Raw genomic sequence first — 17,285 nt, 5'->3', positions numbered from 1 at the left:
GGGTCTACAGTATTGGCCAATCATAAACCTGTGTGTGTGTGTGTGTGTGTGTGTGTGTGTGTGTGTGCAGCATGCCTCTCTCTGCACACATCAGCACCACATCAAACATACAGCTGGGGCTCCCTGGCACAGGATGAGGGCATCTCATCCACGGCACTGCACCAAGCGGCCCCGTTCGTCCAATCGCCTCAGTGGCACCACGCCTAGCACTCCCTCAGCTGGGTTCTGTCCCAGACTCAGAGAAATACACAGACCAGGGCGAGAGACAGAGACGGGGGGAAGAGAAAAAGAGAGAGACAGGGAGAGCAGGGTAATGCTCAGATGCCTTGCAGGACCTGAGGGGCCTTCTCTGTTTCACAGGCTTTGGCTGAACTGAGTGAGCTTTTACTGATACCTGGAATGAGACTCTGGCCCAAACTCTCCCAGGCCCCTGGCCTGATATGGCGAGCAACTTTTAACAAAGGCTGCAGTTACTGATTATATTTGCTCTCTCTGAATTTACAGAGGGGAAAAAATGCAGTCATGGCTAGATGTTTCTTATATTTAGGAAGAAAAAAATGCCTCTTCATAACCCTCCCCTACTGAGCTTGAAACAGAAAAGAAAAGAAAATTAATTGGTTATTTCCTGTAAACCATTCTAAAGGTTGAATTCTCAAATACTGAGAATATGGCTGTGAAAGACTACATATGCAGACTTCTATATCATGTAAATTCATAGCCATACCCAGAAAGACCTCTTTAAACAGAGATTCTCAACCATTTACTATAGTGCTCTGAAACAAGCCATAGGGTACAAAATATGTTTTCCTCTTCAGAGTCAATTATGTTTCCTCTTCATCTCCTATATTTGGGCAAAACTTCACAAATCTTTGGCACAACTGTTTCTGATACGTGTTGAACAGGACTTTTCTCAATTGTTTAAGCATTTGTGGACTGTGGTGTTTCCCCCTATGTGTGATCTCTGCGTTTCCATAATCTCTGTCTGTGTGAATATATCATCTCCGTCCACAAACAGCGGACATTGTCACGTTGCATCTTTAAATGAGATTAAGAGGAATGATTACACAGCACTGAAGTGTGAATAGCATTCAGAACCTGCAACACAATGCAGCTTTTTCTTCGCATGTTCGCCTCAAGAGGTGTCAGTGAAGCCTCAGGACAGAGCCGCACACACTACTTCTGCGTGCGGTCCTGCCGCACACACTCGCAGCATGCACCAAGCACGTCTGCCGAGCTCAGTGTACTCAGCTAGCAAACAGCCTGCGACCTCAAAGATCTGCTATGTGATCACAGTGGTTGCTCATTAATGGCAATGCCAGGAATGTCTGACATTAATGAATCAGGTCAATTAATCAATCAGTCAATTAATCAATCAGATAACTAACTGCTAGGTGTGATCGCAGCTCTATTATCTGGATATTGGTTGCTCTGTTTCATTTAATCATGCCAAAGTCATAAAGGTGAGAAAGACACAGTGCTCTCAGCAGACTGAAGCTCTTCCCCCACATCTGGCTTTAAAAAGGCATCTGAAATGTTGCATTATTGGGTCCTAACAAAGAAACCAGTCAAGCAGAATGACATAAAACCACACACAAATAAACTCATGATGCAGCACCACACATAATAAAAGCCCCAGTGTCTTATGGTTAACCAGTCAGCATGCTGACAACTGTAATTAAGAAATTAAGCTTTCATTTGGCAGTGGTATCAAAAGCATTGCAGACTCAACCCCCCAAAGCAGCTCTTATTAAAGTTTTTTATGTAGTTTGCTAAAGACTCAAACTTCCTCCATCACCTATTTCTGGCCTGGATTTGTGCCATTAGTGATTTTCCACTCAGCGTTTAAAGAGTGAGGAATATCGGTCACACTTGCTGTGGAGAAGCTGGAGTTAGCTCTGTAATCCCAGCATGTAGAGAACATCTATTGTGACACCACTTCTGTGATGAAGGCAAAACCCACGCTGTGCGCCCTTCAAATCACATCTTTAACGTCTGTCTGGTTTCCGGCTCATTTTCCTGAACTACACTGTCTCCATGTTTTTGCTGCATCAGAACTTCAGCACTCAAGGTCGACTTCAAGATTATGACTCAAATGCCGACCCAGAGTGGGAGCATTCTCCCAGGCCTCTCGGTCTCTGTCCCTCCAGACATCTTCTTGACTCTTTCAATGGGATCTGGATCAGAATCTAGACTGCCCTTCTGTGCTAAAGGGAGTCTAAAAGCTCTGATCAGCAGCTGCGAAAGCATAGCCCTCCAGACCGAGCAGGCACATGATAAACACTTCAAAGTCGCGGAGGGATGTCACTCCCCTCCGCCTTCAAGCTGAGAGACGAACTCACCGAGAGGGAATTTGTTCAACTGCTGCCAGGGGCTTTGAGGCATTTATCTATCTAGAGAGAATGTAGATTCCATAATCCCTTCCTTCAATGGGGCCTATCGTACATTTAAGATACATAATCTCTTTAGGTAGGAGCCAAATCAATTCCTCATCCATGAAGCCTTTCACAGAGTGAGTATATTCAAAGTTCCAGCGCATTGTAAAATAAAAATCTTGCCTGAAGTTCTTGGATTAGGCAAATTTACATGAGAAACTATGAGACAGGAAAAATATGCAGACCTTACATTAGGAACAATGATGAAATTGTAAAGCTAAATTTTTTCTCCAGGGTAGCAGCAGGGAAGCAAACATCACTGTGAATCTCTCTCGCTCTCTCTCACACAAACACACACACACACACACACACTAATGAGAGTCACGAAGATTCTAATGATTGGATAATCCAAGCTTTGTTTAGTGTTTTCAAAGACAGCAGTGAGTGAACGGCAAGTTCTTTAACTTGTCTTTCAGCCCGTTAGCCAGGCTGAAAGATCTTGTCTTTGTTTCTGTGCAGAATCCCCATCAGATCCAGCATCTGCACAGCGGGCATTGATCCTCCCCTCCACCGGGCCCCGAGACTCCACTGAAGGTGAGAGGGATAAAGGGGCTCCTGCGTCTGGCTTGCTGGACATCACTGATAGTACATCCATCCACGCTTGGCTCCTAGTGATTAAGGGTAGTCAAATACACATTTTACTTATCTTCTTCTTTTTCTGATCCCCCTCCCCCACCCCACAGAGATTTTATTTGCCATGATTAGTGTGACTTGGGGCTTTTTATCCAAGACGTTGCTACGAGCCATTATAGCTATTTTGAATTTTTTTTACCACCATCTGTGAACTGTTTAGGAATGAAGAACATGTATATAGTGATTATTTGTGTGCTGAAATGGTTTGAAATGGTAAAGTAATGCATGGGATAACAGAGGTCAAAGGTAAATCACTGTTATACATTCTTAAACCATATAATCACTCATTTACTTGTACATCACCACTTCTCTTTGAAAAGCAGCTGAGAACATGATAGGCCAACCCAAAAACACATCTAGCTTCTAAATATAAAAGAGAACCTACCCTAATTAGAAAACTTATGAATAAACTGATATTAGAAACACAAGTAAGGAGTGCTATTTTAGTAGGGTGTTTACGTTTGATCCATACCACAGCATTCTAACCTCTGACAGAACATTAAGACATCACCACTGTGACTCATAAACTTCTCTCTCTCTCTCTCGTTTTATAATATGGGACAGTGTTCTTGCATGGTGGATAGAGCAGTTGCAGCGAGCTGATTTCACAGTGTGCTCTGAAAAGCAAAGGGAAGCAGTTGGCTCTCCCCTCCCCATCTCTCCTCTGCTTTGTAGGCTAGCGGGCCACAGCACTTCATAGCTCATTAGTGCTGAGCAGATGCTGGGGAGAAAGTTGGCATGCAATAACCCCTCTTCATATCACACTGATCTCTGAGAGATAGCACACGACTGAGGGATGCCTCACGCTGACAGTTGGCAGACAAAGTTAATCAAAAAGGATTAAAAAAGAATAAAGAAGAACCGACAAAATATGACACTCCTGATCGGTATAATAATGAACTAAATTATCATATTCTGACAGCAGTATGTCAGAGCTGACAACCACAAATGACAGCCACCACATAAAGTAAGTAAAGATTTGCAAATAAAGAGACATACTGTGTAGACATTTTGGTGCTGTGTGGTAAGATTAAGTTAGATTAAGTTTATGATTTATAAACTTCCTACTAGATTTATCTTAAATCTCTGGGTGCTAATTCAGGAACTAAGATATTCTCTCATTTGGAGCATTTGAGGTCCATAAGGATAGGTGAACGCAAGTAGCATAAGAACAAATAATTCAGGAATTAAATGAACCTTGGGAGGTTGAGAAGAGGTTGCTTCTCCTTCAAATACAGTAGTCTGTTAAGGTTGAGTGACCATCAGGGTATGTTTTTAATCCACTGTCGTAAACTTGGCAAATCTGCCTCACACCAGCCACCAATCTGTGTAAATTTACTGTCCTGTTGGTCAAGAAGGGGGCCAAGGAGGGGTGTGTGAAGAGGCAACAGCATCTGCTCTGGGGTAGATGTGGAACTGATAACGACCATATGTGCCCCCTCCAAAACCATCCAGGCACCTTCCCTGCTATCTGCCTTTCAGATCACCCTCTTATTACAATAAAAAGCTTACTTGGACATACTAAAACCTTACTTACTTTTAGTGAGTGTGTGTGAGTGTGTGGGGGGTAAAAACATAGTCGATGACCGAAAATGCCCCCTTATCTCTCCACAGAAGTGCGAAAGAGAGGAGGAGAGATTTCAATAGGAGTAAAAAAGGTGGGAGAAATACATAATTTATCGCCACATTCTCAGAATATCCAGAGCCCAACAAAATAATAAATAATAAAATAAAGGGAGAATGGGCCACTAACTATTTTTGTCTTATCATGAGGAGTGGAGGGTGAGGGGGGCACAGAGATGATCAGACCTCGGCGAGGATTATCAGACCACCACAGATTGCAGGGCTGGAATTCTAATGGTAACAATCGGTTGTCTGATGGTATATCTTCCCCCTGCTTATCAAGTCCATTATCTGCCCTTATCGCGCCGTCATCGGGGCAAATTAATGGAGCTCTTTCAGCTTCTTCTCTTTATCTCTATGGCAGAGGACGCCCCAAAGAATGGAACAGGCAAAATATGAAAATAGAGGGTGAATCACACAGTTTAGATAACAGGCCAATATGTTTGAGGAAGAACAAAAAAAGGCAAAAAACAGATGTGTATGTGACCTTTTTCGTCCTCTGAACCCCCATCTGAGAAAGCTCACATCTGAACAGTCTCCGCACTGGCCTAGTTGTGCGCTATACGTCTGCCCTGCAGTGCTACAGCAGTCTCAAATTCATGTTAACAAAAACAAACAAAGAAACAAGAGACATGATTCAATAAAAACAAAAATGATGAGTTGTTGTTCATGTTGCTACAGAAAAACTACAGAAAAATAGGCTGAATGTGTCATGAACAAACATTAAACATTTCTAATAATCTAATAATATCCATTTCTGAAAGATTTTTAATAATATTAACTTGTAATATTGATTATTGCAATGTAATATTGACTATAGTTGATTTTATATATATATATATATATATATATATATATATATATATATATATATATATATATATATATATATATATATAAAATAGTTAGCTTTTATACAATAATTTAAGCATTCATGAGAGTTGCCATCTGTAGAATTTAATACATAACACTAATATGGCAAAAATAATAATAATTAGCGATGTGATTTTGGGATACACATCCTTTTAAAAAAATAGATGTGAGTCATCGATGTTTACAGTGTACAGCCCCCACAGACAGAACACACCAAACATAATTCAGAAGCATTTCTGCACACATGGGAGTAAGGCGCGTAAAACTTTTCTGTATAGAGTTCACAGTTCCTACGATGGGCTTTTAAGTGCATTTACCACTTTCTGAAAATAACATTTTACAATGAGCAAATTAACAGCGAAACTTGACCCTGACAGATGTAGATACATCACACAGCAAGAAAATCAAGAAACTTAAAAGCTCGCGCGGAGTTTACGGACGATTGTGTAGTCGGGCTTTCTAAAGAGCCTTGTTTTGCGCAAAGCAACTAAGATGCAGAACAATTTGTTCAAATAAAAACTCGCTTAAAAACAAATTCTGATATCCGTAAGACTCTGCACTAATCAGCTCGATAAATCGCCGCACGTTTATGAGACGACAACGTGCGTTTTGTCAAAACTCACGTTTGAATTGCCGTGGGTTGCTCTGTTTCCTGCGAGACATTCCTACTCCGCGTGCTGGTCAGTGAATTCACTGAATCCAGATATGTCACTTTCGCAGGGAAGCCTTTCGAGTCATCCAATAAAAGATAAATGTGTTGTCTACAGGTTCACATGCAGGAGGGGGAAAAAATACGTTCAATCTTCACTCGATCTTGACGTGTTCGCTCCCTGGGACCCTTTACGTCGCGCTTCCTCCACGGGGTTCAGCTTTGCAGGGCTGTGATCTGAGCGCAGACTGGCAGGGAAGATGAGCATGTTGCGCTTTTGTGTCAGGACAAGGTTTGAGCCTCTCGCTTTACCGTAGCTGTAGGCACAGCAACACTGACATGCTGAGATTTGCATGTCATACTGAAAATTAGTATGATCGTTGACATTATTCTCAGCCATGTGAGCAGTTTCACTGTAGACTGAGTTTAACCCGAACAACATTGACCAAGGTTTACTAGAGTGTTTGGGACATTATTGTTTTTTAATAGATTACCACTACTAGCTGCTGGAGTTGTGTCTATGAGAATGTAGATGGCTAACAGTGTTTTAAGTCTGAAGTAAGGAAGGGTGTGTTTGTGGAAAATGGTGATTAATAAGTTACGAAAGTAAAAAGAGTCTTGGTGTGACACGGAGCCCTCAAAGGTCCTAATGGCCGCTGATTGGAAACATGGGCGCCGCAGTTGCGTGGATATTTGGAAGCGAGTTTTAAAGTCCGTCCACTGAATCTTTTCCCTAACCGTTCACGGGCCCCCTAACTCCCACAGCCCTGTGCTCGATTCCCCACACTACAGCACGGCTGCCGCGGGGCAAAGAATATGATTAGAAATTGCTCGACAGTCCTGCAGTGAATAAATATAGGTTTAAAAAAACCGTGAAATTTGCTTAGCCAGTGTAGCATTATATAAGCCCTGTTTAATAACCAAAGATATTTCCGCTATATTTACCAACATAGATCTGAGGACGACAAGCAGCAGACAAGTTTAAGTTATAACCTTTGGCGATGTAGCATATTACTTAGACCTTATTCAGGACAAACTGTTTAGGATATTTAAATATCCTCCATGTTCCATCGAGTTCCTGCCAAGAAAACTCGTGCCTTGACGAAACCTCGAAATAGGGTAAAATTCCTCTGCATTGAATACATTTCTTTAATGTAATGCAAACACATGGTAATTTCTCTACCTTGGAAAAAAACATGCCTATCGCGCGGCAGGCAATGCAGAAGTAGACGGTGCTATTTATTTTTTATGTATTGGCCACATTACAGATGCTGAGATTGGCGCACTGCTAATCTGTTCAACAATCTGTAACTCAAATGGGAGGATTTTCACCTCTTCTTTATGGAGCATATCAATAAGTTCCACGTGAAGAGAGGATTCTCCCGTCATTCAGACTTGGGAAAGCGATAACGGAGAAGTTGGCATCGCGGGCGCGCCGAGATGGATTAATTATGTGCGAACATGGAAATGGGTCTTATCGCCGCTCACGCAATCACAGAGCGAGGATAAGGCACGAACAATGCCATTGCACCTTGCAAGCACATCGTCTAACACGTTCAATTTTGTCATTGTAAATAAAAAATAACATGCAATTGTGCTTATATCTTACTACGCCCCTGAGAAGTAAATAATTGTGTCGTAAAATCACAGTCGGGGAATGAAGCTCTTAAAAAGTCGCATTTGGTGACCTCTCTATCGCTAAGTGCATCCATGAACACGTAGAACATGTATAAAATGCACTCAGAATTATTACTTTGAATCTCAAGGTTTTTCTTGTACAAGAAGATTAACGAAAAAATCACCGTGTATACATATGATATTTCTGTTTTAATGGACAATTTAGTTCGTAACAATTTACCGAATTTAATCGAGATCTTAAAAAAAAAAAACTTTTACATTTAGACCCGCTCACTATAAAAGGACTTTAAAACTAAGTTTACCGTTGGTTTACCTTTCTAACGGCAAAGTGACGATGTAGAGACTGAACTTAAATCATTACGAACCAAACTTTATGCCGCTGAGAATTGACGTTGTACTGGCAAACACACACACACACACACACACACACACACACACACACACACACACACACACACACACACACACACACACTTCAATGGCGTGATAGTTCTAGGGGATTTGCCATGCGATTATACCGTACGCACTGCTGGAGAACTTCTGCCATCTGTCCGAAGAGATTGACTGGAGCGGCGGGGTTAAGACTAAATTAAAACGAGTTCATCCAATTACTTTATCAAGCTCGTTTGAAGCCCGCACCCTGCACCTTCTCCGCATCACCTGCCCGTTTGTGAAGACCCTTGAAGAAATATCTGATACAATTATAGCGTGAAATGGGATGGGATGAGGCACGAGTAATACGTTTTTGCATATGTTTTCCCCTGAGGCATGCGATATATTTGAAGTTCATTTTTAGTTCATTTGATAAAATAAATTGGCAAAACATGATCTCTGTGACCCTTTCAGAAACCTGTCTACTATCATTATAGGGTGGTAGTGGTGGGTCTATAGTCGAGTGACAATTCTGTGGCAGTGCTAATATTTGAGAATGCTCTAATAGCCAGACGCCAGGCCTGTAGAAGAATTGGTTTGTCCCGTCCACCCCGTCCCCCAAAAAGCAAAGCTGAAGATGATATTTACTGTAAGTCAAAATGTTCAATAGTTTAATGTGTGCTTGGCTATTATACTTGAGAGTTGTCTGCTAGGGACGTTAAAGATACAATGTTATCCCTTCTCTTAAATTGGAGGCATACCACTTGGACATACGGGACTTTGGTGATAAGCTGTGAATGGTAAATGCAGCTTCTCACCACCTCTGATATTCAGTTCTTTACTCCTATCACTGTGGTGCGTACAGTGTGTGTAACGGAACTCCAAAGGGTCAATTCAATTAAACAGGAAACAGGTGCGTGTCCGGGACGCAGACGTACTGGATCGCAGGGCTATGAGCACCAGGGCTGTAGGCCAGGGAGAGGAAAGAGCTGCCTCACATTCTGCCTCCACCTCATGCCTCATGCCCACTGAAGCTCTTGGAGAAAACAAATGAAATTGTCATTACATGATTTGTTGTGGCACAGATGCAGATGAGTGTCGTGAAAGATGCATCTTCCAACAAGAGAATGCGGCCAGCTTCTTCCGGCTGGATTAATACCTTTATTAGAAGGCTGCAGGCAAGGGGAAAGTTAACAGTAGTAAGAGTGGAAGGTTTTGCTCACCCTCAACGAGCCATGAAATTAGTGCATGGCCCCTGAAAATGGTGGCTGATGGAAAGGAAAGAGCAAGTCCCAGGGGTCCAACACACACACACACACACACACACACACACACACACACACACACACACACACACACACACACACACACACTACACACGCACACGCACACGCACATGCACGCATGCACACACGCACACACACATACACACAATCTACTCCCATCTATGGTGTAGGTCCGGGGCTAAGGTCTCGATGCACTTAACTTCTACTGCTGCCTCTGCATGTATCTGATTGGAAAAACTACCAGATAAATTCCTTCTGAAGGAAGACGAAACTGCGACTCACAGAGAAGCTGAAAATCTCTGTTTTCAGTTTAGCAAGAGGCTGATAGTGACCCTACGCCAACAAGCAAGAAAGACAGAGCAGTTACACCGATAGTAACAACATAAAGACCCAGTTAGGACCTGCTCAGACACATGGGTCCTTCACTAGCTCTGAGAGCTTGTAAAGCTTAACCCTGCTTCCCAATCTACCCCTGTGTTTCCCAGCCTAACTCTGTTTCCCAGCCTAACCCTGTGTTTTCCAGTCTACCCCTGTTGTCCCCAGGCTAACCCTCTGTTTCCCAGTCTGACCTTGTGTTTCCAAGTCTGACACCTGGTTCTCTGCATGGTTTAGTGTTTTACTCTGCTTCTAACACACACAGTCCAAACTCCAGAAGGATTTCTCAGTTCCCTGATGAACTGTATCAGGTGTAATGGAAGCAACAGAAGACCAAAATAAGAAGTGAAGGGAATGTCCAGGCACAGAGATGGGAAACACTTGCTTATGGGACAGTTTTATAGATATACTTTTAAATCTACATATTGTTATTTGACCTCAATTAGCCTAGAATCTCTGACAGCTGTGCAATTTGTGATAATTACATAATCTCAGACAACCACGTGGTGCCATGGACCAGAACCAATGGATGTAACCAGCTGACCTGCATCTGTAGATGCATATACATTTACATTCACATTTACATTTCTGGCATTTGGCAGACGATCATATCCAGAGTGACTTAAAAAAGTGCTTTGTCATTTACTCATAGAATATATCCTAGTACAGTACAGTAGGTTAGAGTTCAACATACCAATGATCTAGAATACTGTAGAATACAAGGATCACTGCTGATGACTAGAAGTGCAAAACACAATCAACAACAATCAGTGGAATAAACAATACCCTACACTAAGTACTAGAGTGTCAGTTAGTCAACATAGGAGCAGAGTCAGTGGTGATTTAAATAATGCACAAATAGATAGTTCTTCAGTCTACATACCTTTGCCTACACAACAGATCCCTTTACCAAATGTAACTATGAACTTCTCAGCCACAGAGTGCATAGGACCATGGATGCTGCCAAACTCTGAATCCTGCATCTGCACTGTGCAGCTGTGATACTGTGAAACCATGGCTACAGACACACACACACACACACACACACACACACACACACACACACACACACACACACACACACGCAAGCACACATGAGCACACACACAAATGAGTGAAGCATAGAATCATTAGACCAGCTTTTATTGAGACATCACCTTCCTTTTGAGAAGTGCTATATTTATCAGGGTATTAATGACAGTTAATTACTTGTGTAAATGCTAACCTAAAAAGAATCATTAGTGTTTCCTCACTAGGTCAAATGTGGAGGAGGGAGTCTTGCGCGACTCTAAATGAGAGCTTAATTAATTCAGGCAACGCATTAAATTTTGTTATGAACTGTTACCTCTGTATGTGCTCTCATTAATAAAAGCCTCGAGAGACTGCTAATCATTACACACAAACACGCTGATGGCATGCGAGCGTGCACAAGCTCCTCTCTCCGGGAGATGGACATTCGGCAATTAATCACTAACGAGGAACAACGATGTGGCTCTTTAACCTTAACACTCACGGAGAACGGTTGCACCCCCACCCCACCCCGTCCCCCGCTGCTGCTGCAATTTAACATAACCAGTATGCAGAAGCAGGCAGTGGGCTAGGAGCGCCCCTAATTAGCTGCAGATCCTTCAGCAGCATGGTTAGAGTTCACGCTGAACTGAACTCGTGGCTCCAGGAACAGTCGGGGAAAGTGAGTAAGTGGTGCCACAGATTGACTCCCCCTGACACACCAACAGCTTTTAGCCGAGATGCACATCTGCTGGCCTAATGCTGTTTTGTTAAAGGAACAAGCCAGGTGAGAATAATCTCTGTGCTCAGAGAAGCAAACGTAAAGAGTGGATATCAGCAGCGAAGTGACACTGGATAGGATTTTATAGGCCAAAAGAATTAATAGATCATAAAACATCATTCTCTCTGCTTCTCTCTCTCTTTCCTACTTACTCTTTTCAACTCACTCTTCCATTCTTCTACTCTGTTCCTTCTTTCCATCTCTCTCTCTTTCTCATTCTCTGTATGTTATTACCATAGTAACAGGTGCACCACAGGTGCTCCGCTTGCCACAGCAGGTTAAGCTTCCAACCTTTTAAAACATATTAAATTGTCTTCTTACACACTAGAAATCTAATCATTTTTGGTATTAGTCACATTTAGCATTCATCTTCTTCATCTTTCACATTTAATTTACAATAGATTGTCTTCGTAGTTGCAGCATACCTGCCAATCAAACTATATTTATTCTGCAAAACCAAAAAAAAAAAAAAACAAAACTCCAAGGTCACTGAAAAATACCTAAAATAGTTAATAAACAATAAGGTTCCTGATGCATCTCGACTACAGCAAACCCACTGTGGTGTCATTGACATTTTCAGCTCCTGTGAACTTTGGCCACATCGTTATCTCCAGTGCGACAGGTGCGGCCTTAATGAAGGCCCCTGCTGTTTAATTAGCTCCCTGTGGGACAACAGGCAGGATTATCAAATGAACAAGTCTATAATTACCAGCAGCAGTGCATACAGCTCCCCTCTCTTGCATCTGCCCCTCCCCTGATGCTGTCAGAGGCATCACGCACATCAAACGTGCATCAGGAGAGGGAGACCGTGGTGATGGGGTCAGTGGTCTGGTTCAGATGCCCTGACAGGATAGACTTTGCTTCTCATAAACTGGCCACCGTGGGATTCATAGAGGGCTCTAGCAATGACATGTCCTGTCATGGTTTGTAAGTGTATCAACTAACATGCCAATTACTGTAAGAGCATCACTGCAGGCAGTAATTAACTTAAACTGTAATTATGCGTGTTACTTTGTATTCATTCTACTGTGTGTCTGGAACAGGCTGGTCAACACAGGCTTATCTGTTGGAGTGTCCCTCTTCATCCTCACAGCTTTTAAGAGGAAAGAACAGCAATGCATCCAGTGCAAAATCCCTTATATTTAAAGACCTATGTTCTAATGTTAGACGTGCATTTACCCAGTAATAAATGCATAAATTGCACCAGATTCGATGCCATAAAGTCAGCACACAGAATTAGTTGTGACAAACTCTCCGGTTTGAACAGACTCCCACAGAGTGGAATCACCTCCCTCTCTGAGCCCCTCCTGCTGTGCTCCAGCCAGCCCTTTCACTCTCATTACTGGCATTCCACACAGGAAGGAGTGGGAGCACATCTTCCACCTCCAGCACCAGGCACGTCCAGCGTGATGGCCTGAAGGGGGTCTATGGTAGTAACTAATCTCTCAAATCCCTGCCAAGTGCCATGGCGACAGTGACAGCAGGAAGGGGCGTGTGTGCATGCTAATGAAACACACAGAGGCACACGCAGGGGTGAGACACGTGCAGGATGAGTTTAGGATGGAGACTTAGAGCATGGGCAGGCTTCTCAAATGAGCAATGAGAGAGAGAGAGAGAGAGAGAGAGAGAGAGAGAGAGAGAGAGAGTAGCCAACCAAAACACACACACACACATCACACACAAACACACACAAACACACACACACACACACAGACTATATTACCCAGTTTATAAATACCTTTATATAGTTATCTAATTTTTTTTTCCATTCTTCTTCTTATTTATTTATTTTTCTTTCTTTTCACTTCTTTACCTTCCTCATCTTGACTTCTTCCAATTATTAATTCATACCAATTAAAGTTTTTTTCAAGTTCATTATTACAAAAGATTTCTTAATTTCCTTAATTAGAAAGGTTCATTCATGTTGTTTATTGTAATGCTGCTTTGGCAATATTGTTACTGCATACAGTCATGCCAATAAAGCTTACTGAACATAATAAACATAATAAACATAATATACATATATTGTACACACATTGTTAATATATTTTTGTACATATATAGAATATATATTTTTCTATGCACCCCTGTTTTCTTTTTCCTCAGTTTGGACAGAGCACTCTCAACCATTTCACTGCGAGTTATACTGTGTATGTATGTGACAAATAAACCAAACTTGAAACTTAATTGAATTGAGTAACAGAGAGAGAGAGAGAGAGAGAGAGAGAGAGAGAGAGAGAGAGAGAGAGAGAGAGAGAGAGAGAGAGAAACAGAGAGCGAGAGTAACAGAGAGAGAGAGTAACAGAGAGAGAGAAACAGAGAGAGAGAGAGAGAGAAAGTAACAGAGAGAGAAAAACAGAGCGAGAGAGCAACAGATAGAGAGAAACAGAGAGAAAGTAACAGGGAGAGAGAAACAGAGAGAGAAAGTAACAGAGAGAGTAACAGAGAGAGAGAGAAACAGAGAGAGAGAAACAGAGAGAGAGTAACAGAGAGAGTAACAGAGAGAGAGAAACAGAGAGAGAGAGAAAGTAACAGAGAGAGAGAGTAACAGAGAGAGAAAAACAGAGAGAGAGAGAAAGTAACAGAGAGAGAGAGTAACAGAGAGAGAGAAACAGAGAGAGAGTAACAGAGAGAGTAACAGAGAGAGATAAACAGAGAGAGAGAGAGAAAGTAACAGAGAGAGAGAGAGTAACAGAGAGAGAGAAACAGAGAGAGAGAAACAGAGAGAGAGTAACAGAGCAAGAGAAAGAAAGTAACACAGAGAGAGAGAAACAGAGAGAGAAACAGAGAGAGAGAAAGTAACAGAGAGAGAAACAGAGAGAGAGAGAAACAGAGAGAGAAACAGAGAGAGAGAAAGAGAAACAGAGAGAGTAACAGAGAGAGAGAAAGAGAGAGAGTAACAGAGAAAGAGAGAGAGAGAGAGAGAGAGAGAGAGAGAGATGCTGTGCTGTGATATCTGTGTGAGTGGTTCGGATCAGTGTGTTAGCAGGGTCTCAGAGATCATTTTAATAAGAAAATAAATAACAAAAGGGAAAATCTTTACATCTGTTCAATTTAACTGAAATTGAACATCAATAGGTCAATAGTTTATCAGTTTTAATAATAAGGCAAATGTTAACTTCCAGGATTTCTTATCCCAAATAATAATACGGTAAGTTTTCAGTTGAGGTTAAGGGTAAGCTTTGGACTATGCTTTTTGCATATTCTCAACTTGCCTATGCTCAAAATGCAGATACTCAAAATAAATGTACTCAGTGAAAAACAATGGTTTCAGATATGGAGGCTCAGCAAATACCAAATGGACAAATAGAATTAAAGCTAAATTCAAGCAGCATCCCCTCAAGAGGCACAGGGTGGGCGGATGACAGTGGAAGGTCCACTGATGGGACCAGAGAATGACAGCTGAGGTTCTTTACCAGTGAGCGTGTGAATGTCTTCACCAGGACCATGGTGATAAGGGCCAAATGTGAATGTTCTGCTAACAAAGAGCCCAAACATTTAAAGTGAGCCTTAGAAATCATGTGAGGAAGCAAGATTCTTTTCTCTGCACTTCCCTACAGTAGCCAAAATTAGTAGTTTAAGGTCTTTGTGTGTGTGTGTGTGTGTGTGTGTGTGTGTGTGTGTGTGTACTGTTTGCACAGAGAAGGCAGCAATTAGTTACTGTTATTATAGTGATGCATTGGTTTAACTGTTTTTGAAAGTGTATGTCAGACCATTGCTGGGCCATTTAGACGATTCAAGTTAAAACGTTCAGCTCAGAATGAAAAAGTGGGAATTTTACAGGAGCCACAAAGCAGCCGTTCTGTGCGTAAAGATGCTTCTGAGAATATTTGATTTACGCTAATTGCTAAGCCCATACTGCACTCCTTTAGATTAGAGACATCAGACCCCAGGTTCCGCAGAATTAAGAAAGGCTCCAACATTTCCCTAAAAACAAAGAGTTCAAAGCTTCCCTGTGCTAAAGCCTCGCTCGGCGAGAAGAGGGGCATCACTAGCGTCTGACTCCAGTGCAACAGTGTAGTTACAACAGACAACATAACATCATTTAACCTTTACAATGGTCTTATTGATTTGTTTTTGATCTTATCGAGACTCAGATCAGAGCCTGAAGCCAGCCTCCCCGGGGGGGGGGGGGATTTTGCCTTAATTGAACAGTTCGCAGAAGACAAAGACATCCCTTGCCTCGTGCAAGCACACTTCGGAGTTTTTTCTACTGTGAAGCACGTGCTCGCTGGCTGCACACCGCAGTGAAGCTCCATTGTTCGTGCGCTTATCGCACTTCGCCTCCTCCTGACTCCACCAAAGGCAGAACAATTATTTACAGCATGAAAAGTGAAAAGAAAGGTGATCCAAACCAAACCTTGGAGGCTATTTTCCTTAGCAGAGGAATCCACTAGGTGGAAGATCTCTGGGAAAAATTGGAAACATACATTTTAATTAAGTCCTTTATGGGGGGAGGTAGGGGTGGCCAAATAACAACTGACCATTATAAATCATTTGTCGTCGCCTACAACTATTTTTGCTTTTTCTCTCAGTGGTAAGAAGCGGAGTGAAAGACTTTTTCAGGTCCAGATAAGTGTTAATAAATTACCCATGTTTCCTGCTTAATGGCTGCCAGCCTGCTGCGGAGAGATATCATTGTGTGTCATGAATATTTTGATGTTGTGATTAGATCAAAAATGCTGTGAATTGCTAACCAGCTCAGTGGAGGCTCCGCTGATCAGAAATGTCTATTTTACCAAAACAGATTATATTCCTTGCATATCTGCAGATATGGAATAATTAGAATGACACTGGGCCTGTATTTCGCTGTAGTAGTGTCGCAATTTTATAGCATCGTAAGGATCTGGAGCCTTCTGGAAAATGCACATCTGCGGAGTCCCAGTATACCATGACAGGTGACATAACGACTCCTGTTCTGATGTCCACAAGATTTGAATTCATTGGCAAAAAAAGGCAAGAAACAAAATAATGGGCAGGGAAAGATAAAGAAACTGCCTGAATCTGCAAGACATTGATTAGTTGCTTTCAGCCATTTTTTTTCACTGGCTTTATATTCTTTCTCACGCATTTGAGGGAGGCTGACATTACCCACTGAGCGTGCTGTGTTTGGGATGCGCCAACTGCCAGGTGTGACTGAGAAATAGGTGCACTGGTTGGTTCAAAGGAATAGAGCAGACATGCTTTCCAGCTGAAACATATTCTCACCCCTGATCTCCCTGTTTGTGTTTTTTCCTTATTTCTGTACACCTTGTGAACATGCTTGCAGCATCTGTCAAGGAGTCCAGGCCATCAGGGAAAGAAAAAATGTTGCAACAACACATTCAGATGGATTAGGTATACAAATGTTCACTTACATTAGTAAGTGTTTTCTGAGTTACTGTTTAACATAATGAAGTTGCTCAGTTTAATTGTTAGTTAGTTTGTCCATATGTTTTGTGCAAACCACCACTGCAATCCATATGGCTTTTACTTTAAGCACAATCTTGATGAGACTCTTACTGTGCACAGTACCATGTTCCTAGAGTGTTGGAGGTGACTCAGTCACACCAGCAGAAAATAACTCCACATTCCTAATTGTGCATTTGTGGAAAGAAAACAGCAATCTGAACAGA

At 42.0% G+C, this 17,285-nt stretch overlaps 1 protein-coding gene across 1 annotated transcript in view; it reads right to left on the bottom strand.

Moving 5' to 3' along the window:
- Nucleotides 1–6,429, bottom strand: part of zfpm2b (zinc finger protein, FOG family member 2b) — a 33,996-nt gene extending 27,567 nt beyond the window's left edge. The window contains exon 1 of the mRNA XM_026995721.2: nucleotides 6,185–6,429. Within this exon, the coding sequence (XP_026851522.2) occupies nucleotides 6,185–6,224 (40 nt within the window). The 5' untranslated portion in view covers nucleotides 6,225–6,429. The remainder of the gene's footprint in view (nucleotides 1–6,184) is intronic.
- Nucleotides 6,430–17,285: the final 10,856 nt, after the last annotated feature.

The sequence above is a fragment of the Electrophorus electricus genome, chromosome 8 (genome assembly GCF_013358815.1).
Source record: "Electrophorus electricus isolate fEleEle1 chromosome 8, fEleEle1.pri, whole genome shotgun sequence".
In the NCBI taxonomy this organism is placed as follows: Eukaryota; Metazoa; Chordata; class Actinopteri; order Gymnotiformes; family Gymnotidae; genus Electrophorus; species Electrophorus electricus.
This window is presented reverse-complemented; position numbering and strand designations above follow the sequence as displayed.